Source organism: Cucumis melo, chromosome 12, assembly GCF_025177605.1.
Source record: "Cucumis melo cultivar AY chromosome 12, USDA_Cmelo_AY_1.0, whole genome shotgun sequence".
Classification (NCBI taxonomy): domain Eukaryota; kingdom Viridiplantae; phylum Streptophyta; class Magnoliopsida; order Cucurbitales; family Cucurbitaceae; genus Cucumis; species Cucumis melo.
The window spans coordinates 23,407,992-23,430,787 of record NC_066868.1 but is presented as its reverse complement, the minus strand read 5'-3'; the positions used below and the strand labels follow the sequence as shown (position 1 = coordinate 23,430,787).

At 31.3% G+C, this 22,796-nt stretch overlaps 5 protein-coding genes across 7 annotated transcripts in view; 3 read left to right on the top strand and 2 right to left on the bottom strand.

Annotated features, from left to right (window-relative positions):
- Positions 1-1,735: 1,735 nt before the first annotated feature.
- Positions 1,736-3,836, bottom strand: LOC103486803 (putative transcription factor bHLH107). The gene is made up of 2 exons (XM_008444893.3): positions 2,976-3,836; positions 1,736-2,431 (listed from the first exon to the last, which is right to left on the bottom strand). Exons 1-2 carry the CDS (start codon positions 3,261-3,263, stop codon positions 1,952-1,954), a joined length of 768 nt encoding a protein of 255 aa, XP_008443115.2. The 5' UTR covers positions 3,264-3,836; the 3' UTR covers positions 1,736-1,951.
- Positions 3,837-7,769: 3,933 nt separating this feature from the next.
- Positions 7,770-22,796, bottom strand: part of LOC103486903 (trihelix transcription factor ENAP2-like) — a 99,038-nt gene continuing 84,011 nt past the window's right edge. Inside the window, exon 3 of the transcript XR_007816225.1 lies at positions 7,770-7,779. The gene's annotated coding sequence lies outside the window, so the exon portion shown is untranslated. The remainder of the gene's footprint in view (positions 7,780-22,796) is intronic.
- On the top strand, positions 9,608-12,153 carry LOC103486809 (probable inactive dual specificity protein phosphatase-like At4g18593). 3 transcript variants are annotated; one of them, XM_051080574.1, is made up of 4 exons: positions 9,611-9,713; positions 9,948-9,981; positions 11,351-11,607; positions 11,710-12,153. In XM_051080574.1, the coding sequence occupies exons 3-4, from the start codon at positions 11,373-11,375 to the stop codon at positions 11,862-11,864; spliced, it is 390 nt and encodes a 129-aa protein (XP_050936531.1). In that variant the 5' UTR covers positions 9,611-9,713; positions 9,948-9,981; positions 11,351-11,372; the 3' UTR covers positions 11,865-12,153. The 3 variants fall into 3 exon arrangements, with proteins under 3 accessions (XP_050936530.1, XP_050936531.1, XP_050936528.1); XM_051080573.1 differs by lacking the exon at positions 9,948-9,981 and having other exon boundaries at positions 9,608-9,744; XM_051080571.1 differs by lacking the exons at positions 9,611-9,713; positions 9,948-9,981 and adding an exon at positions 10,007-11,265.
- On the top strand, positions 14,017-16,258 carry LOC103486826 (plant-specific TFIIB-related protein PTF2). Its single transcript, XM_008444935.3, has one exon. It carries the CDS (start codon positions 14,421-14,423, stop codon positions 15,996-15,998), a length of 1,578 nt encoding a protein of 525 aa, XP_008443157.2. The 5' UTR covers positions 14,017-14,420; the 3' UTR covers positions 15,999-16,258.
- LOC103486833 (heavy metal-associated isoprenylated plant protein 28) lies at positions 17,782-21,721 on the top strand. Its single transcript, XM_051080570.1, has 3 exons — positions 17,782-18,081; positions 20,387-20,462; positions 21,036-21,721. The coding sequence occupies exons 1-3, from the start codon at positions 18,076-18,078 to the stop codon at positions 21,497-21,499; spliced, it is 546 nt and encodes a 181-aa protein (XP_050936527.1). The 5' UTR covers positions 17,782-18,075; the 3' UTR covers positions 21,500-21,721.

The following is a 22,796-nucleotide window of genomic DNA, read 5'->3' as shown; positions in this document are numbered from 1 at the left end:
AGTGATTTTCAAGAATGCCTCTCTCTATATATATTAAACACAAAATTGAAAGTATAATGATTTGTTAGACACAAAATTTAAATTAAATCCAATTATTATATATAGCTTACTAGAAACAAAATTGAAAATTTATAGATTTTTTTTGGCACTTTTTTCAAATTTTAAAGATACGTATTTAACAAAAAAAATCCTAAAATTTTAGAGTTGTATGAATTAATTAAACTTCAAATTGATAATTTAGATATCATCACGTTAGATCGAGTTAAAAATCATTCTCAGCCATTTTATTCCATCATTTCTTATGTGTTAAAATTATGAAAAAAACGATATAAAAAATAACCTAAATTGATTGGCATAGGAGAGTTTAATACAAACATTATATTAGTTTGGGTTTTTAACTAGTATATGAACAATTTTAGTGCATGTAATTTTTTTTAATATGAGCACTACGTAGGAAGGCAACATTATACTTATATATAACTAAAAATTGAAGTGGTATGAGCACCAAAATAGTGTAGTTTAATTGAATTGAAACAATGAAACATATATAGTTGAATTGCATCATAGTCCACATTTAATTAAATCAATACACCAAGTGACATGAAATAAAAATATTAGGTGAGTTGTTATGTTTTTTGAATGATATATTAGTAAAATGGGTTTTCAACAAAGTACTTATATAAAAAGTAGACTTTTAAGCACATTTAGAAATGATAGGGATCACGAGCCTTAGTCCAAAAAAATTCCATAGACCAAGCAAACAATCAAAAGGTAATTTTGTACGAAATGTTATATTATGGAACGACCATTTTCATTGTTATTCTTTTGTCTTTAATTGATATTCTCTTTATTTACACCTCTCGTCTTTTTTGTGAAAATTTTATTTAGCTTAATGTTACAATATTGAGAATTGTATGGACGTTGAATATTTGATAAAAATAATTGAAGATAAAAAAAAAACATACCAAATGATTTAGGGAAGAAAATAGGCAAGTGAAACAAATTGTTATTGTCCATCACTCAAAACAAGTTTTTGACATTTTACAAATTGATATTCATCCTTAGAAAGAGGTTATTGACACTACACGTGTATTATCATTAATGTCATGCAAAACAATACCATGATCGATAAATGCTAAGTGTCAGTAAATGTTTATTGTTGATTGAAATGAAGTGTCATGAAACAACCAATTATGACATTTTCTTCACCCGAATCATCTATACACTTACATTTATGGTAGACTATATAACTAAAAAAAACGATGACAATTTTTAGAATCATGTAAAACCATGTTTATGTAACGGTGCTAATTGAATAAACAATTTTTAAAAAGAGACATTAGTTGGTCTAATGGTCGGATTTTCAAGTGTTATTTCGAATTGGTTCTCCTCTGCCTTTGATGGGGAGGTTTGTGTTGTTGGTTTTTATGGAGCGAAGATTAAAAAATAATACATATACTTTTTCAAAAAAAGTAAAAGAGATTTGAAGAAAGAAATAATCCACGTGATTTTAGTAATTCTCTCTAAAATAAGTATTTAACTTTAAAAAGTGTCAAATAGGCAATTTAACTTTTAAACAAATTAAAGGTTGATTAGACACCAAATAAAAAATGTACAAAGTCCATTAGGAAACAAATTAAAAGTCCACATACGTGGTAGACACTTTCACAAATCCAAGCTTTGGCAAGCATATAATTACAAACTTATGGACTATAACTGATAATTTAGGTCATGATTAGTGCCAAAGAAAATGGGTCATACATTAAAATAAGGGATACAATATGCCAGATCATAGTTCAGAAGCATTTCAACTTTTGGAGCTAATTGAACCAAACATACAAACTAGAAATGATAATCACAACAACCCCTTTTGTGCAACTGCTTATTTCAACATCTCAGCAAATTACATGATAAAGAGATGAGAGTGGGCAGTATGTTAACGTAACACAATTTATGATCCTGAGGAAGAGCTTGACGTATCTAGACTAGACAGCCGTCGTCTTTTCGTTGGGAGCGTTGTTCTGGGGGAGTATTCTGGGGATGAAGCTTTCTCAAGAACAAAACTTATTGCCTGATGAACCGATGATGCGAGGCGACGGGAAGCCTCGGGATGGTCACCATTCTCTGCAATGCTACTGGTGAAAATGAAAATGTTCTTCATCCTGTTTCCCAACGTTGATATTTCTGCCTTCACCAACTTCAAGTGAAGGGAATCAAGGGTTTGTTTAAGATCAGACAGAAGCTCAGGTCGATATTCGCAACAAAGAGTTGCCTTGAAAGACATATCCCCATTTGCTCCCACTCCACAAGGTTCTACATTGACTTCGTCGGTATCCATTGGAACGAAAACGCCATTGCTGGCTTCTGCAGCTTTCTTCTTCAATTCTTTCACTTGTCTAACAACTTCAGCAAGAAGCGTTGCTTTGTCCCTCTGATTACAGCAATTCATCACAAGATTATTACAGGATAAAATCAAGAAAAGTGTGATTTAATCGCAACTAGAATGCCTAATTAAAAATGTGTTTCTAGTAAATTGTGTTTCTAGCATGATGAACATCAGAAGAAAACAGCAACTCCACCAGCTCTTTCGAATTCTAGTGCCTCCAGAAAAGAAAGAAGACATGACGACTTAAATATTAACTCAAAACATCAACAAAGATACACCATTGTCTGGTCAACGCCACAGTAAAAGGCATCAGTTTCTTTTCCAACACTTATAATTGGATTGATAAACCAATAGACTCCTCAAATAATGATTAAGAAGAACCAATTCATGTACTTATTATATACGGAATTCGTGTTTAGAAGATTTTGAATGATAAAAATGATTTTAACTCCCTCTCAAAATCACTTCCAAACATGCCTAACACACAGAAAAACTCAGAAAAATTAGTTATCATTCAATCAAATACTTACTAGTCTCTAAGCAATTGAATATGAATTTAGACAAATTAACATGAATATGACTGACTAACCTTAACAGGGCAAGGAACAAGGCCACGCAGAGTGGAGAGATGGGAATTGATTCTTTCTCTCCTCCGCCTCTCCGCCTCGCTGTGATTCTTCAACGCCGCAAGTGCTTTTTCCTCCGAAACCCTTTTCTTCGACGCCTGAATTGGGGCTTTTACAAGCTCTCCTCTCTCACCATTCAACACTAAAGACTGAGATAATATTGACCCACCACGCACAAATCCACGATTAAAGTTATCTAAACTATGTAAAAACGGATCGATTGAAGTAGATGCATCATATGAGTAGGCCATAGATTGCAAACCCAAAAACCCAAAAAAACAAAAAAAGGAATTACATACAACTCGAAAATTATTTACGAACCGAAGGTTGAAGATAGTAGTCCCGGAGGTCGGTTCGTCGGAGCAAACCAAAATGATAGCTTATGGAGAGTGAAACTTCGTTTTACACAGACTCTGTTGCTGAAAATCTTAACTATTGAAGCAATACTGATGACTTTGGTTTTTTTCATACCTTCCATAACGATTTATGCAAATAGATTGTTATATGCGAGGAATCAAAAAGAGAACATCCACATTTTCTTCTTGATCGTCTTGAATTGCATTTCCAAGTCTGTAAGTGAAATCAAGATTGCTTTTTTTTTTTTTTTGGAATTCGAAAAGAACTTGAGAATGTACGAATTCCAAATGGTTTTTTTTTTTTTTTCCAAATCAATAGACGGTTGGATTGAACAGAAGAAAAATGAAGTGAATTGGAAAATGGGATGAAGCAGAGTTTTGGAGGCAATTGTAGTTGACTGAAGCTTCGAATAAATGGTGGTTTGTGGGCTGTGGAATGCAAACCAATTATAAAAGGTGAGGAAAGGACGCTCACAATAAAATAACTAAATTTAGCCCTCCATTTATATTATTCAAATTTGATATTCCAACTTTTTCTTAGATGTATATTAAATTTTGTTTGCTACTTATCTTTATTTCGTCATTTTATAAAATGCATCTCATTAGTCAACTAATGCATCTTTATTTTGCTTATGTGGGGTTTCCGCTTTCATCACACCAAACGAATCTAAAATTGTATGTGGTTGGTATCATTATCAATTCGAAGATTATTTTTGCTGTTTTCAATCATTCAAAAACAATTTTGATAGTAAAAAAATATAATTAAAAGTGTGAAATAAAACAATGAATTGATCTCAAGTAATTAACCACCTAGATTTAATCATTCTCAAACAAACATGCATTTAAAAGCTTCTACCGGAAAAGAGTGGGTTTCATTTTCAAACTTTGATGTTGGGGTTTTTCTCTTAAAAAAACTAAACTAAACAAAACCATTTAAAAATTATTAGAATAAATCGACTATCTTATCAATTTAATTGTCAATAAGCATTAAATTTGTTTATTGAAAAAAAATTATATTTGACATAAAATCAAGTCTTTGTATATATATATATATATATATATATATATATATATATATATATATATATATATATATATATATAAATTTTGAACTTGATTACATCCATGTTTAATTAAATGATATATAATATTACCTTTGATACTTCCTTTATAAATGTTTTCCTCCAATTGTTCATTATTATTATTATTATTTGAACATAAATTTTGACTTTCTGATTATACAAACTAAATTCATTAAAAATGCAACTACTTGAACTTAAAAAAAGAAAACTAACTTCAAGTAATTTTAATGGTTGAAAATACTAGAGATACACCAATTAGTGTGTGTATGTATATATATTATTAGTATTAGTACTTTATATGCTAACAAAGTTTTTAATTAGTTAGGATACAAAAGAGAAATGTTTTCTATCTAAAACGATAGATAATATAAAATAGTATGATAATATGTTTACCTAATGATGATATATTTGGAGAGTTTTATAAGCAACCTTATGATAATATATATACACACACATACATTTTCATTAAATTTAATAAAACATCATGTTATGTGTCAAATAATAATATTAAAGAAATAAAATAAAATAATTTTGTTTTCTTTTAAGAAATGCCTTTTCACAACTTTATTACTTACTTATTAGAATAGAACAATGGACACAAATATTGTTGGTATAGAAAGGGCCAATCTTGACTCTTTTATGGGGTTATTTTTGGACTTAACAGGATAAAAAATTGGCTCTTAATTGTTGTTTTTCTAAAATAGATTATTAAAATACTGATTATATAATTTTTTTTCCAATATTGTTAAGGGGAAACATGCATCCCAATATTTTGATTATGAAAAAAAATATACATAAATATATTATATATACACACATACACTTAAAAAGTTTATATTTTAAGAATATAAAATTTAATCAACTTTATCTAGTTGTTCTTTCAGTATCTTGAAGGGCTTCTTTGTTTATTAAGGAAAAAAGGACATTTATCTAAGTTTGAATTAAGTTTTTATCCAACTCTACGAAATTTTAAAGGTTAGGAATTTCATTTTGAGATATTCGATCCATTATATTTAAAATAACTTAACTTTATCAACTTAAATAGTAGGAAAAGTATTGAAGATAGTTTACACGCAATGTATTTGACAAAACTTTATCTTTAATTTTCTATTTGTTTGCTTCTAATTTTTTGTGTGACTTCACTCGTCGAGCACTACTGTACCGATGGTCGACTTTGAAAATAATCATTGTCGTGTGAAATGCTATGATCATTACTACTCTTGACGACTCTCTCTATACCATCATTGTCTACTTTTGTCTCACTTAATTCATCAACATGGTTGGACAACAACTCCCACGACTCCAACAACCATCTATGACTATCACCCCTACCAATTGGCTTCAATGACTTATTCTAACAACAATATTCAACAACTAACTCTAGCAACCAACCTAGTCGTTCGTATACTCAAAACATAAAAGTTTCGTTGGTGAATATGTTTTTAAATACAACATTGAAGTTTTTAGCTATAGTGTATGATGGTGGTATTACATAATAATTTTATCACGAGTAGAAACACTTTTGTGCATATAATCAATCCAAACAAATTTGTGTATAAAAACACATTTAGAAATGTATGCAAATACATTTGTACTTTTACGGTTTTAAACTTTTTTTTTTTTCTTTGCAAAAGTCTGAATGCGAATTCTAGTGACTTTGTTTTTTATTTTACCCAAAAGACTTCGTAACTTTAGTTGTAGTCATATATCAATCATTATATATTTATGATTGTTGTCTCACTATTTAGCTAATGTTGCACTTCAATTACATTACCAACACCAACATGCATGCGTAATGTAGACCATAATCGTGTACTATTTGACATAAATGTGATAAAAAGCTTTAATCTACCATAGTTACATGTGAAGGTTTTAACTTGGCGGAAATCTATGCGTGCAAGTGAAAGGTTGAACAAAAAACTACACAAACAAAAAGAAATAACCATCCAGATTCTATATATATATATATTTTTAATTGTTCTTCTTTTTCATTTTTCTTAATGTTTTACTTTCGATTTTGGACATTTTTTCAGAATTATAAGTCAGATATGTTAATAAAGTAATACATACACATCATATTATATACTAAAAAAATTATTTATCAATTGTTATGACCTAATCGAGAAGGTTGAATACACTAAATCGTAGAACTTTTTTAAAAAATAAAAAACATAAACAAGCTAAATTACTGATGTATGTTATGTTCATGAATTTAACATATTCCGGCAATAAACATATACAACATAGTTACAAAATCGTACTAAACACCCATCTTTGTTCTGCGTTTTCCTTACCAAAGAAAACTTGTCTTTTTTTTTTTCTCTCCCTTTTTCTTTTTGCATAAATCTTAAAAAATAACATTATTTTACATACGTTAAAAATGACCTACTACCTAAAACAAACATTAGTATAATATGCCGTAACATCTAGCATTAGGTTATGCCAACAAAGATATTTTTAACAAACGTGTTGTTTCTTTCTTCTTGTACTTAAAGTTCAAATAGAAGTGTTATTATTAATATTCAAAACTTCATACTTAAAATTATTCTATCATAAAAATTATTTTGCATATTTGGTTAAAAACCCAACTTCAAATTCAAACTAACTAGAGACTAGCATATTGACTGGCTTAAATATTTATTGAAATCAAGAGATCAAAAATTAAAACATTTTTTTTTTTGACATTTCAAAATAGATTAAAATTAGACTCCAAATATAAAGTCAAAATAGTATTTTTATCCTTTTTTTTTCAAAAAAAAAAAACAAATAAATACAAGTCTACCATGGAAAGTTATAATTAAATAGTCCATATGCTTCTAGAGCTTGGCAACAGTATATTATACCAATAATAGCAAGAAGGAAGTGCATTACTTTTATAATATATGGTCGTTAATTGATATTATTAAAATGTAGAAATACATTTCAAAGAAAGTATTTTCTTTTATTGACATCATCTTGAAATTCAGAGTATTTTCTTTTTTCCATTTGTTATTTAGTGACAAAGATGGTGAGATTAAAATACATTATCAAATAGAATAGATATAAATGTCTGCTTAACACGAACAAAACAAACTCAATTATTGTAATTATTTTAAAACTAAAATTGTTTTAAAATTTTGTTTCTTGTGAGGAACATAATTATTTTATATATTATTGCCCATTTGAGTTTGAGTAATGTTGTTTGGACTTTTTTGTTTTTCTTAATATCATTTTTTTTTTCTATTTTAAAATTGGTTTACTTTTATTTTGCCTCATTCAAATATTTAATTTTATATTGTATATAAATTTCAACAATAATTTTTCCTGAAAGAAATATAATATGGGAGTATCTTTCCCAAATTATAGTAAATATGTTAACAAATGTTTTGAAAAAATCAATAGTAAACAAAGATTCTATATCTGAAAGTGCTAAAATTGAGGAAGTAGTCTTAACATATGGAGACTAAAATAATATATGTATATGTATGTGTGTATTTATATATATTTAAATTATACAAAATCATTATGTGATTTTTTTAAAAAAAAAATTGGGTAATTGTTTTCCAATTAAGAATGATTTCTTCTACCTTCTTGAAAAGAAACATATCTGCATGTTCTTGCAAGTTTTACGAACAGCGGTTGTTGAATAAAAAAATTTGGTTTTCCACGTCATCACATCAAAAAGGATTGGGTCATATAAGTAAAATCGCTCGAATCCAAAGTCCAGATTAATTGAAGCCTATGACAGAAATTTGGATCAAAGGAAAGACAAAGCCCAAGCCCAATGCTAAATAGGCTCAAGCCTGCGAGTAGTCTTTATAAGTAGAAGTCTTACTTCTACATTTTGAAGAAGGTCAGAAGCATTGACAACCAAAGTGTTGAAGCTCTAAAAATTTAAAGGGTAAAATTCCGAAGCTTTCAAAACTTTAAAGTTTTGATCGATTATCACTTTTGAAAAAATTGAAGATTTGGTAGATTAAATCTTTCTTGAATTTTGTTTAAGAAAATAACTTCTAGATTGGAAGAATACAACTTCTCTCAAGTTCTTGAGATCTCAAGTTTACAACATTTTGAAGGTTGGAAGAATCGAAAACCGAAGCTCTCAAGAGTTGAAATCCATATAATTAAAGCTCTTGAGTCCCGAAGAATACAACTCTTCGTAAGCCTTGAAGATCTAAATAATATAATTCCTCTCGAGCTCATAATATATGAAAAATACTCCTCTGAAGCTTCTTAAGTCATAAACTCTACTTGTTGATCTAAGCAGATTAACAAGCTAAAGATCGATCCAAGCTATTCATCTAACCTAAAACACTAATCATCCAAGAAGATCAACAAGTTCAAATGTTGATTCAAGAGATCAATAAGCTCAAATGTCGACCATCCAATAAGATCATCAAACTCAAAAGTTAATCATCTAAAAAAATCAACAAGCTTAAAAGATCAAAGTTTATTTTTTGAGAAAAAACATAAAAAAAGAAAAATGTATTAGTGATTGTACTCACTATACTATATATATTGAAATTTATATAAATACAAAGCACGAATTTCACAAATTAATTTTTTTTGAAATCAAAGGTTGATATGATACTTTATTGTAACCAAGGTTACACCCATCTCTATATAAACTATCATTTATCACATAGACATGAAATAATAAGCAAAAAGAATTAAATAGAATAAAGAAAGGTTGATAAATGTTTATAGTTAATATTTTGGGGTCTTTTAAAAAATATAATAAAAGCGGCAAATTTTTTACCCTAACAATTTCGAAAACGAACAAAATTCACCATTCTACAATAAAAAATACCCCATCAACCGTGTAATTTATATTTGACTATTGTTTAATGTAGGATCCTTTAGATTTGGTCATGATCATTTAGATTTGCTTATCTAAATCTAAAATTTTTTTTTTCAAAATTTGGATAGGATTTTTAGATTTGCTAAAAAGGATTTTTTGGTACACCATCTTTAGATTTGGCTAAACTATTTTCCTTTTATTTCTTTTCGTACGCGATTTAGATTTATCTACCATTTATTTTCTTTACTTTTAGATTTCAAACTCTAAAATCTTAAACAATCAAAATATTTAAAAAATTGGTAAACACGGCATAAATATTTAGGTGCTTCATATTTATGAAAATATTATTAGTTATTTTTTAAAAGAACCAAAAACAATATCTCGTGGGTTAAATTTTGGCAGAGTTTGGACATTCTGCTGCCCATCCTTGCGGAGGGTAGGACGAATATTTGAGACTAACGGCGACGATCCAGCTTTTCTCAGGTGTGGCAAGTTTCTTAAGCTAAACCAACAAGTAATTCCATTCTCGTCTTCCAGGGAATTCCATTTTTTTTTTTTTTTGTATCTCACTATTGAAAACGAACGAATGAATCGATGATTTGAATTTCGGTCCCAGTCTGAATTTTCCTCCGGTTCATTATTTGTGAATCCGAATTTTGCGTAGTGAATGTTAACATTCTTTTGGTGTTTTCTGGTTCTGGTTCTTGAAATTTGCAGAATAATTGGAGGAAGTGGAGGAGTAGCTCAAATGGTTTGTGTAGGAATTAGGAAACCCAGACTTTCTTTTAACCTATAATCTATGAATGTTGGTATTCTTTATCATCAAAAGCTTATTTGAGCCTCATTGTTGTATAATCGGAGAAGCAATACTTATTTTCTTTCTTGTATCTAGAATAAACTGTTGTGTTTAGTGTTAATACAATATTTCTTAGGGACTGCTTTGCAGTGGTGTATATGGTAAACGGCCAATTGAGAAATCTCATGGAAATATGTGGCGGCATTTAGGAGGTTGAGTTGGTTATTATAATGGGTACGGGGTAATAATAGTTTTTGTTTGGGGATGACTATTTTAGTCCAGTAGTAAACAATGAACATTGTAACAAAAAAAGTGATTTCAAACATTATTATTGTAGTTAAGTGATAGTTGGAAATATCGACTATTTTAATTGGAAGCTTAATACTGAGCGGACTATTATAGTTCACTGCCCCAAGACGAAGTTGGGAGCGTAAACAATCCCCAAGTGCTGATGACTCGGTCAATTTGTGGCCAAAGCTAGATGAAATAAACTTATGCATTTTCAGCCTCTGACAAGGGAATCCAAATATAGAAGATCATTCTTTTTCTTGATTTGATGGATAGAGATTGATAGATCCCACCAGTGAATGGACATGCCAATAACAATTCATGAATTAAAATTGAGTGCTACTTTGTCTGAAGATAGGATTACAAAGCATTTTTTTCTATCGTGCCAATTGGTTTTTAGCCTTTTTTGATATGGGGGACTAGTTGAAGACTACTTACTTTTGCCAATACCTTAATTTTTATGACATTTGATAACTTCTTTTAGTTTAATAGGGGTTGGGGATTTGACCCACAAACATCATAGTCGCTCGATGCTAGTTGCGCTATGTGCACTTTAGCGATAATGCTTACTAGTTTTTCGGGTGGAGGATGGGAGGTGGGGTTCTCTTGCTGTGAAGTTCTGTTTGGTGTGGGTGCTCAATGCTAATAAGTATTGAGATTTTCGTGGGGCAGTAGCTTTTGTAGATCATGATAATAGGCGTCCCATTTATCTCTCAACTTTTGAAAAATTTCTTTATATTCCAGCCCTGATTTTCTCTTGTTTGAATGTTTCAATGACTTAGCATTTATATTTTCACATCTTGTATTGGATAAATGTTTTGAGTGTGGAGTATTACCTATAATAGATTTTGAGGCAGGGAAGAAGTATACAAGAAAAGAAACAGATAACTGAGTACTGCCCCAGATGCAATCTTTCTTGCTTAATGCTCTTTCGTCTGTTGTCTGGCAATGGTGCTGAAGTTCTATCTCCATGTTGCCATATCTTCCTATTCTTTGCTCCATTTATTTAACTAAATTTATTCCTTTACCAATTCAGCCACCATTGTAAAGCTACAAACATGGGTGAAGAAAATAACTCAAGTTCAGAATCCGTCTCAAATCCTCAAGTTATGTATCGTTGTAAGAAGTGTCGTAGAATTGTTGCCACGCAGGAGAGTATCGTCACCCACGAACGAGGAAAAGGTGAATCGTGCTTCAAGTGGAATAAGAGAAGTGGTAACTCACGAGGAATAGAGATCAAGCCAGCTGATTGCACCTCCATATTTGTTGAACCAATGAAATGGATGGAAACCTGTAAGATTAAGCAAATCAAACCCCTTTTTCCTTCGTCTTCTTTCAATTAATCTTGCTCGATCGTTGTAGAAGTCAACTTATTTCTTCTTTTTGATTGAGCAGTGCAAGATGGGCATGTTGAAGAGAAACTTGTGTGTATTGGATGCAAAGCTCGTTTGGGTTCTTTCAACTGGGCTGGAATGCAGTGTAGCTGCGGAGCTTGGGTAAATCCTGCTTTTCAACTTCACAAAAGCAGATTAGATGAATGCCTCATGTGAATAAAGTATAAACTAGAGAGAATAAAGTTAACTTGCTAGTTGTTGGTATAGGTCTTCTAAAGGGCTCTTGCTTCTTTTCTTTTCCTAGAACTAGAAATCTAGCAAACTTGATTTAGCAGAATATTGAAAAGTTCAATATTTAGTAATTGGAAAACAGAATCGGAAGTTTGGATTGTGGAATAGTGAATACTGATTATGGGAAAGGTAATTTTGGATCTAAGATCAATGAGAATCAACACGGATGGCCTACGGGTTTCAACCGATCATTTGGATATTAGAAAAGAAACAAGGTTGTTGACTTTTTATTAAAATAGTTTCATTAAAAGTATATTTTTTCTCTAGTCAATTCAAATAGACCGTTAAAACGAACATATATGCTAAATGTGATGTGAAGATTTGAACAGACTTCGACAATCAAGAAGAAAACATAGAGTTTCTACGTAGAAGATCTTTGTTAATTTTTGCGAACTAAAGTGATTTAGCTAGGAGTGATCATGATAGACTGAAAAACCAAATTGACCAACCAAATTGAAGTATGAGAGGGATCGCATTGATGGTCGAAGTTGGTTTGAACACTTACTAAATCGATCACAGTTGGTTCAGTGGTGATTTGGTTGAAATGACTAAAACCGAGTCATGATCACCCTAGATTTAGCAGCTTCTTGGCTATTACCCAAATATTTTTGTAGCTCAATTTCATAAAGTTCCTTTTCAACGTTTGGGCGGAATAAAGTGGGCTTGATCCACCACTATTGGGAGATGTTCAAATGGAATCTGTTAAAGGAATAGAAGCTTCCATCCACTGTCAGGAATACAAATCTCTTATTGAGATCGAACCATTCTAATTCTTCTATGTACCTGATTTAAAGCTCAATACTTCTCAAAAGTCCATCAAACAATAAAACGGAAAAAAAAAAAAAAAAAAAAAAAAACAACAACAACAAAGGGGAGGATTGATGGTGTGTTTGGTTTGTTATGTTTTAAGATTTACTGAATTTAAAGAATATGTATTTGATAGACAATTTCAGTTCTGTTTCTAAAAATTATTTTTCAAATTTTGTGATCCTATCGATATAAAATCTGAAAACAACATTTTTATACTTTTACTGTATTTGTCATAAACTCGACTCAACCTTTTTTTAAAAAAAATTTAGAATATGTATTATGTTATTATTATAAATTACATTAAATTTCAAATTTCATTTATATGTTTCGGATAAAGTTAAAAGTTAGTTCATATGGTTATAAAATTTAGAATTTAGCTAAAATTTTAATATATACTTTGTGATTTGTTAAATCCTCTTAAACATCTCGACCATATGGACTATTTATGTTCTTATAAAACCATAGAGGTAAACTTTAATTATAAATTCTAAACTCAAATTTTAACTTCTTCAGGTAGAGACAAAAGTTCCAATTTATTCTATACATTATATGATATCACAAATAATAATTCTACCGTTTTTTAAACATAAAACCATATTCACAAACAAATTATTGTTAGTTTATTGTTAACTATAGTGGGTTATTGCAACTAGTTTGCAATTGTTTAAATTAGAACTTATTTTATGTATTCTCCTACCAAACAGCATATATGAAAAAAAGAAATATAACTTTATTTTCATTTAATCTCTTGTTTTTAAATTTCTATTTTCAAATTATCTACCAAACATACCCCAATTTTTAAGTTTGTAATAAGTTGTTTAATATGCATAGTAACAACCGATATGAAGTTTGTAAGCTAATAGATGAAAATAAATTTAATATTAAAACACCTAACAAAGATAAATGCACCAAATATATCCTATCAAGCATTCTATTTTATGCTACAATGGAATCACAAATATGATTTGAAGTGATTGATGATCCATAATAATTGATTCATTGTATAGAAAGTGGATGATCCCAGCAACTTGGTCGACCGGGTACACCCAAATTCCTTCCTCATGTGAACTTACAATCACATATCCTATTGACCTTGTTAGTTCATCAACCTACTCGATATTGGGCTACACATGATTAATCCAACTTTTATCACATTGCAACACTTAAATTGTCTTTCTAGTCCTCGATTTTTGAATACAATTGGCCTACAACTTTTCATAATTGGGACAACTATATACTAAACATAGAACATGGAGTAAATTGTCACTTGAGATTTCCCCCCAAATACCCGCAATAAAGTTGCAATTATAAGCGAAGGGGATATCCATTGTAGTTTCGGTTTTCATTCAACAAGATAGAGAATGCCATTATAAGGCCCAATTTGTATACTTTGGGGTCCATAAACGTGCAATTCAGATTAGACATACGGCCCATTTTCGAAATTCAGCTCTTCCCGTGGCCGATTCCGATCTTCCTCCTCACACCACACTTGCAACCCCTCCGGAAGTGGTCCTGTTCTTAGGGTTTGCTGCACTTTGCACAACGTTCTGAACTTTTCTTCACCGGCGTATAATTCATTGGTGAAATCTCCTAATTTGCTTGTAATTTTCTTATCTCTAGTGAATCTCAAACTGATGCATTGACTTTCTTGCCTCCAATCTCGTCTATCCGATGTCCGGCTCTTGTAAGGATTGCAACAGCAGGTCCATCTTCCGAGACGATGTTTCCGGCAACCTGATTTGCTCCTCCTGCGGAATTGTGCAGGAATTTGAAAATTATGAGGCTCAGCTTGGGGGTATCAATGGTCCACAGGGCACATTCGTCCGCGTTGGAACATCAGGTTCGGGCAGCGTTTTGAATTATAAGGACAAGAAGATCTATGAGGCTCAAAAAGTTATTGAAGATATTACGTTTAGGTTAGGATTTTCTGCTTCTAAGTCCAATGATGTTAGGATTTTAGTATCGACGATTACAGAGGGCGAGTATGGATTAGGTGATTGGTTCCCAATTCTCGTTGGTGCTTGTGCGTACGTTTCTATGCGCAAGGATAATCGGCCATTATCAATGTCAGAGGTTGCATCTGCCGTCGAATGTGATCTTCATGAACTAGGCAGAATGGTTATGAGAGTTGTTGATTTTTTGGATTTGAGAGGGTCTGAGTTTCCGGTGTTTGATATTGTGGGGTCATTAGAGCGGGCCGCTAGGAATTCACCGTCTTTCTCAAGATTAGAAGCTGATATTCTTGAGAGAATTGTTAAGCAAGGAATTTTTTTGTTACAATGTGCTATGAAATGGTTTCTGACAACTGGGCGGCAACCGCTACCAATGGTGGCTGCCGTGTTAGTTCTGGTGTCGAAATTGAATGAGGTTGATGTTAGTATGGAGAATGTAGCAATGGAGGTTCATGCGAAGGTTTCAACATGTAAGAAGAGGTATAGGGAACTTCTGGAGGCACTTGTGGAAGTTGGAAAAAAGTTGCCTTGGGGAAAAGATATCACCACGAAGAATATTGTAAAGAATGCTCCTTTTGTAATTCAATATATGGAATTGAAATCAATGTCAAATGCCAGTGGCAAGGGGAAGGACTTGGAGAATGTGGGGATTGATTTGCAGTCTGCAGTGAGTGAGTGTTTAAGAAAAGAGCTTGAGTATGAGAGTGAGGTTAATAATTTAGAAGACGATTCTCAGTATTTTGAGTTACAGGGCAGTAGATGGTGCGATGAATCGAATTGTGATAATGGGAACAGGCTCAATATTTCACATGAATGTTTATCCTTGATTTATAATAAGTTTTTAGATGAAATGGCTGAACTCAGGTCATCGGGTGGTATTAATGATGTCTATGGAAGAAAGCAGGGAAGAAAAGCTGGTTTTTACTCGAGTACAGAGTGGTGGGAGGGGAAATCAGTACTAAGCAAAAAGCTTCTATTGCAGCAATTATTGGAGACTGATATAGGGTCGCAGGGTATCCCACCATCATTTGTTTCTAGTTGCAATGCATACAAAAGGAGGAAGGAGAAAGTAAATGCTGCTAAGAAGCGAATCCAGAGGATTATGCATCCTTCAAATGCTCCAGCTGGTGATGTAAATATTAAGAAGAAAAGAAAGCGCAAGGGAGCTGATGTTATAGAATGGGAAGATATAATAATTGAAACCCTTCTACTCCATGGAGTGCAGGAGGAGGAAATTGAGAAAGGCCATTACAAGGTCTTGTTGGACTTGCACGTCTTCACTTCTTCGACTTTTTAAACGTTATTTCCATATGGAGACAATACTGAAAGTGTATAGGAAGGTACAGGCAAAGATATGAATATCTGACAAATAAGATGTACAATTTTCAGCACAAAGAGAAGTTATTTCTCGTTTGATATTGTTGATTGATAAAGATTTAGGATGTTCATTTATGAATTCAGTCGGAACTTGAGTTAAAATTTGTAACCAAATCTTGGAATTCTGGCTGGCAATAGAGATGATGAATTGACTAGAAAGCAACTCCTATTTGTTTCAAATTGTTGTCGTGTTTTGTTCTGGAACTACTTAAAATGGTCTATTCGAATTACGTCTATTTCTGCTCTTGCTTGTGGTTTACGTCAATGATTCAACTCTCTAGTAACTCTTGGTAGTTCAAAGGATTCTTCTAAAGGTAAATTCCTTCCTAACTTTTTTTTTGTCATCACAGCAACTCATTTAAAATACTGCTCTTGCAATGAATTTCTTTCACAATTGTATATAATATCAATGAAGAAAAGAGAAGATTGAAGGGAAAAATGATGAAGATTTTTTTTAAGACCTCCTTTTCTTTTTAAAGCCTTCTTCCCCAATTTATTTATTAATATTTAGAATATACTATTGCAATCGTGGTGATGAATTTGTAACTTTCTTTAACCATTGAATTATATTAATTTCGCATTTTCCCTCCCTTCTCTTCTTTCTTGCTTGCTTTTTCTCCCCCATTATTTTGGGAGAGATTGACCGAATGAAAGCACCTTGTTTCAATTTTTATTTGCAACTTTTTCAAATAGACAATAACCGGTTACTTGTTAATAGAAAACAATGCTATTTTACCAAGTCAATTTGAGGGAGGGAATTAGAACTCTTAATATATGATTACATAATACTTGGGTTGTTTTCAAAGAATTGAAAACCCAAAAATTATGATAAACAGTATGCGTTTCTTTAACTATTTAGTGGTAATTTAATTTAGTTTCGAGTGTAGGCTATAGCTTAGGGGATAAGGTACTAATTCCATCCCAAAGGTCGATGGCTGACTCCTACCCTGCAATTGTTGAACTAAAACTATTTAGGAGAATGCGGATCGGATGTACGTTGTTTTGGGACTCTTCACATTTTACTTATTGGCACAGTTTTCATTTTATTACATCAAGACACTCCCTCTTTTTATTAATTAGTACAAAGTACACAAAAGCAACTCAAAATGTGATTTCCAGTTTCCCTTTTTTAAAATCACTTTCTTCATTTTTAAATTTACTATTCAATTGATGATATAAAAATTGTATTTAAAAGTATGAAGTTTAAATTTAAATTGTTTTTGAGTTGTTAAGAGCATGTTTTAGAGTAGTTTTAAAATTGACAAAAGTGATTTTGGTGATTTCAAAGTCACTACCAAACTTGCTTTTGATATGCACTAGAAAGCAACTATTTACGAGTTTCTTTGCCGGCCTACCACTTTCTTGCTCTATAATCAGTCAATTACCACTTGCTTGAATTTAATATATTCTTTAGTGCATCCATATCTATTATACACATGTATGTGTCGACATATATCTGCATATACGTATGTATGGGTTTCGTATTTGATTAAAGATAACAAAAAGATGATTGACTTTTTTTGTTTTATTGTAAAAAAAGAGACGGATGCTTGTACGAAATGCAGTGGAAATGTTACACAATTTACGTATGAGGCTATAATAGATAAAAAACTTTGTGTTTTCTTATTTATTTATTTATTATAATTTTTTTTAAAGTGCATTGGAGAAGATGTGGTGACGATAGTAGGTTTATAATTATTTGGTCATTATGATGATTTTAAGTATTAGTCTTGGATTTAGATTTAAAACTTCTATAGCGAAGACTTGGGGAAAAAGGAAGTCTTTACCAAATGATTTTCTTATGCATTTGCAGGTGTTGACCATAGCAATTATTCCAAGTAACTGCCATGCATTTTCTACCAATATTTGATAGAGACAGCTAGAGGGAGGCTTGTAATTTATATAAATCGACTGTTGCTTCCCTTCATCTTCCTAATAGACTTGTTTTGTTCTTCTTGTTAAAGGTTCTTCGGCCCCTCTTCAATTGTTATACTGACATGACGGTAAATCTCTCTCTCTCTTCCTCTCTCTCTAGCCCTCTCGTTGAAGCCTGTTCTTTTTGTCAGTTAAGTTGATAGCTTTTCGTCAATTTTGTTTATAACCATATCGTAAACTTAGTATCTTTAATTTTTTGGACCGTATCACAAGAAGATGCCTAATAGCATCACAAGATAGAAGATGCTTATTTGTATTTCTAACAGGGCACATTGAGAAATTATTTGAGAAGGACGTCTCAACGTTGTCAGACTATTTTGTACCCTTAGATGTAGGAGAGAGAAACTACAAAAGGACATCAAACATGCATCTAATATATATTAGGGCCATTTGATCTATGCAAATCCACATCCAATCATTATTGAGAGGCAACACATTGTGGGAGTCTAATTGAATAACTTTTAGAGTATGGGATCTGAATCCTTGAAGTTTGTCTGGTTGGGTTTATTTTTCTTTTCTTTTCTTTTTTTTGTTTGGGGGGGGGGGGGGGGGGGGGGGGGAGTGGGAGACCCAATTTTGTTTTTGGCTAAGAAAGAATCCGAGACAGTCAATATTCTTCACCTGACATCTCCTTTTGGTCATGCATGTTTTGCTTTTGTTTTTTTTTTCTTGTTTTGTTTCCTTTTTATTTTCTGAAAAAGAATTTCCTTCATGTTGGGCCGTTCTTCATTTGACTACACACCCACTCTCTGTGAGAAAAAATGCCCTGTCCAGCCTTCTATCTTGTTAGCATCATTCACCACAAGAGTTTCATCTGGAAAATTTATTCTATGGCTGGTATTGATTTGATTTTTGATACAATCAACACGATTATGATAGGAAAAGGCCAAAAAAAATTCCCTGTTGTCAACACGATCCTCACCGTATTCAGTTTTGTCCATTCTTGTGAAAAAGTAAGAATAGATCAATCAAAACAAATTGAAATAATAATTATAGCAGCCTTCCATTTTGATACAGGAAAAAAAGGCCAAAATTCTTCCTTGTGATCAACATGGGGTTCACAGTTTTCAGTGAGGTCCATTCTTGTGAGAAAGTAGGAACAGAATAATATATTAAAGAACAAATTATTATAAGAACCAGCCATTTTTTTAACGAAAAAGCAGATGTTGCTTTTTGATATATTATTGGTGTTGAATACCTTTTCTTGTATAAGTGTGCTTCTCAATATTTTGTGAGAACTGTTATTGCTTTAAAGAGAGATATTTTGGATTTCTGGTTTGATCTGTATCAATCAATGATGTTGGCACCTTCTAATTAACAATTTAATTTCTACTCACACATCAGTAGAAGGTATATAAGTCAATATTTATCTTTTAGGTGTCATTTTTGTTGTTATTTTTTAAATTCAATTAGTTATATTATATCCAAGTTGATGAAAATTTTCCACGAGTTTATTTTATTTTTAAAATTTTAATATTCTCAGAGTTTCCAACAAATTAATGCATTATTTCTAAAATAGGACGAAGTCTTCTACTCATTCATTAGTTCAGATTATCATTCTTGACTTGTGCCAACAAGAGTATAGTTAAATGTTCAAAACATTATTTATATACGAGAAATCATTGTAAATGACAAAACTATTGAAGATATAGTAAAATTTTTCAAATTCTATCGATGATAGTGATAAAACCTATATTTAATGAATATAAATGATATCAGAAATACATGATAAACCAAGTAATTTGAGGTACTTGTACCCTCCCTTCTTGAGATCACTCTCAAGCCCTAATTCACTCATTCATATATTGCTTTCCTTCTCCATTCCCCTCTCCCTCTATTTATAACCAGGGAATATAACTAATCGTTATTATGCTCTTAAGACCTTAATAAACCCTAATATTAGTCCTATCTGATAAACACATAAAGATAGACTTTGTATTAGTTATGTTAGAATCTAAACTTTTGCTATGTTTTGTAAACTTTTTTTTGTTCTTTTTGTTATATTTGAAAAAGATTCCTATCTATATCGCATTTGTTGGATAGTAGGTTTGAAGCTCCACCTGTATTTATGATGTATGATTTTTATATTAGTTATGATGTATTATTATGTTTAAAAAACTAGTTAATGTCTCATTTATGCATAAAGATGAAACATGATCCATAAACAGGGACCCACATATCCATGACTTGTTTTCTGTTAAGAGACTTTTCAAACTCAATTTTATGAAGGATCGACAAACGTGGAGGGTATTGAAAATGAGGCTGATTTATTTAATTAGTGTTTAGTCACCCTTGAATTTTTCTCCTGTTTGTTACTTTGTATATAATATATGTATGACATGTTTGGATTTTTGTGTTTTCAATCTAACCCAGGTAACAGAGATGCGAGTCCATATGGACTGTCCGGGATGTGAGAAACAAGTGAGGAAAGCCCTCCAAAATCTAGAAGGTAAGTCAAACACACATATAGCTATAGAATGACATATAAAATGGTAAAGAACTGCCTGTTAAAAAAACAATTTTGGTCCTTGTACTTTTTGTTAAAGTAACACCTTTTGTCCCTAGCTATTATGAATCTCATCAATTGAAGTGTTATTTTCCTTAAGGTAAGTTTATAAACATGTTTTTTTCTTTGCTTTCAACATCTTCTCAAAAATCAAATTAAGTGTTGGAAGTTATATCGACAATTTGTTTGTCTTTGTTTTTGGAATTGGACAAAGAATTAAATATTTCTCGAAGAAAAGTGAAACTGATCATGGTAAGACAATACCTTTTACCTATTATTTCCTTTTTTTTTTTTATTTAAAACCCATGTTTTTAAAAATCAAGTTTTGAAAATTACAAAAAAGAAAATTGAAGATTTGTTTTTGTTTGGGTCCCTTTAACCAAAAGTAGGACCATGATTGTTTTTGGTAATATATTCTAAATTATAGTATTCAAAGCATATCAAAATTTCAATATCTTGAGATTCTTTGCGGAGTACGTTGTAAAATTCACCTACAATATTTTTGTTTATGTTCAGGTGTGGATGATGTGATAATAGATTTGCACACACAAAAGGTGACTGTAATGGGATGGGCAAAACAAAAGAAGATTCTGAAGGCAGTGCGGCGGAATGGGCGGACGGCGGAGCTGTGGCCGTACCCTTACAACCCTCAATACCATGGCTTCCTCCACCACTACCAGCATTACCTCCAATCTCCTCAGCATCACCTTAACTCTCCTCAGCATCACCTTAACTCTCCTCAGCATCACCATCACCCTCACCCTCAGTCACAAACTAAACCAATCATCACATACAATTCACTGCCATCTTCCTCGCACAAGCACAACATGAGTCCAATACATGAGTATAATAGCTACAACTACAACGGCGGTGGTGCCGACTATGGACATTATTATCAAGAGCCACCACTTACGATGATTGATGAAGAAGCTACTGCCATGTTCAGTGATGAGAACCCACATTCTTGTGTTGTCATGTGATGTAAGTAAATTGTAAATTATACTACGGTCATATAGTTAGAGTTTGTTTGGGATAACTTTCTAAGTGCTTATTGTTTGTAAGCACTTAAAAAGTCATTCTGTACATGTCCTTGTTTAGAGTTTGGACATTTCAATTTTCTCTCTTGTACCCGTATGGATGTGTTTTGTATTATATGTATGTGTACAAATGTGTATTTAAGTTTTCTCTTTGTCCATTATAAATATCCACTTCTGAGAAATTTTGCCTAATAATAGTGTCTTTTTTGTTTATATCCTAAACATTTTCCATATTTGATTATAAAAACTTATTTTCTATCTTTAATTTAAAATTTAATAAGACATAAAAAAATGTCTACTAAAACTTAAAAAATACAGTTTCAAATACACTTTCTGTTTTATTTATTAAAAAAAAAAGAAATGGGGTGATTTGCAAATTATTTAGGGGTGTTTTCTTGTTTTATTCAATTCAGTCTGTTGGGAAGATTGAATTCTCTCTCTCTAATCCAAATCCCAATAAATCTTTTACAACAATATCCACATTTTCATTCAATGAAGAAAAAAATTGTTGATTTGATGACTAAGATTTACTTTTAAGTATCCATATTTTCTTTACAAGCTTAGAAACTTATATATCATTTATGACTTGATTAAATTATTAGAAAAAGAAAAAAGAAACCAAAAGACGTATAAAAAGATAGAAAAAAAAATCTGAAATGAAAATGTTATCAAATATGAAAAAGAAAATTAAAATAACAAAGATTGCAAAAATAAAATAAATAAATAAATAAATAAAAGACAACAAACTAATTACCCAAAGGAGCAGTGTTTAATTGATTAAAAAAAGTAAATTAAAAAATGTTTATTCAATTCTTCAATAGACAGAATTGAATAAGGAATAAAATACATCTATTTTTGCAAATCATATTTTATATTTTCAAATAATTTGTAAAACTGCCATAAAGTAACACTAAATCCCAGAAATGGTGAAGTGTGCATAGACATGACTACTGAAATGGACATTCATTCTCTATTTCTATTGGTCCATTTATTTAAATTTTGGAAGTTAGATAATTTTTGATTGGTTGGAAATAGAGATAGAAAATCATCTTGTCTCGTAAGTAAGTAATTGTGTCATTAATTTTTTTCACTATAAGATGCATTCTTACGACATTATCAATATCTATAATTATGTCCCAATCTAATTTTGTAAGTTTATAAAGCTTTTGGTGTTACTTGTCAGCAACAACCACATCCAAATAGTTTTCAATTTTGAGATGCATTTTTTATAAAATAAATA

Bases quoted from the DNA above. Each gene is read 5' to 3' on its own strand.
- LOC103486803 (XM_008444893.3), bottom strand. From the start codon at position 3,263: ATGGCCTACTCATATGATGCATCTACTTCAATCGATCCGTTTTTACAT. The intron at 2,432-2,975 runs GTTAGTCAGTCA...TGCTGTAATCAG, and splicing joins TTGTTCCTTGCCCTGTTAAG to AGGGACAAAGCAACGCTTCT.
- LOC103486809 (XM_051080571.1), top strand. From the start codon at position 11,219: ATGCAATCTTTCTTGCTTAATGCTCTTTCGTCTGTTGTCTGGCAATG. The intron at 11,266-11,350 runs GTGCTGAAGTTC...TTACCAATTCAG, and splicing joins TCGTCTGTTGTCTGGCAATG to CCACCATTGTAAAGCTACAA. The intron at 11,608-11,709 runs GTAAGATTAAGC...TTGATTGAGCAG, and splicing joins AATGAAATGGATGGAAACCT to TGCAAGATGGGCATGTTGAA.
- LOC103486826 (XM_008444935.3), top strand. From the start codon at position 14,421: ATGTCCGGCTCTTGTAAGGATTGCAACAGCAGGTCCATCTTCCGAGAC.
- LOC103486833 (XM_051080570.1), top strand. The intron at 20,463-21,035 runs GTAAGTCAAACA...GTTTATGTTCAG, and splicing joins AGCCCTCCAAAATCTAGAAG to GTGTGGATGATGTGATAATA.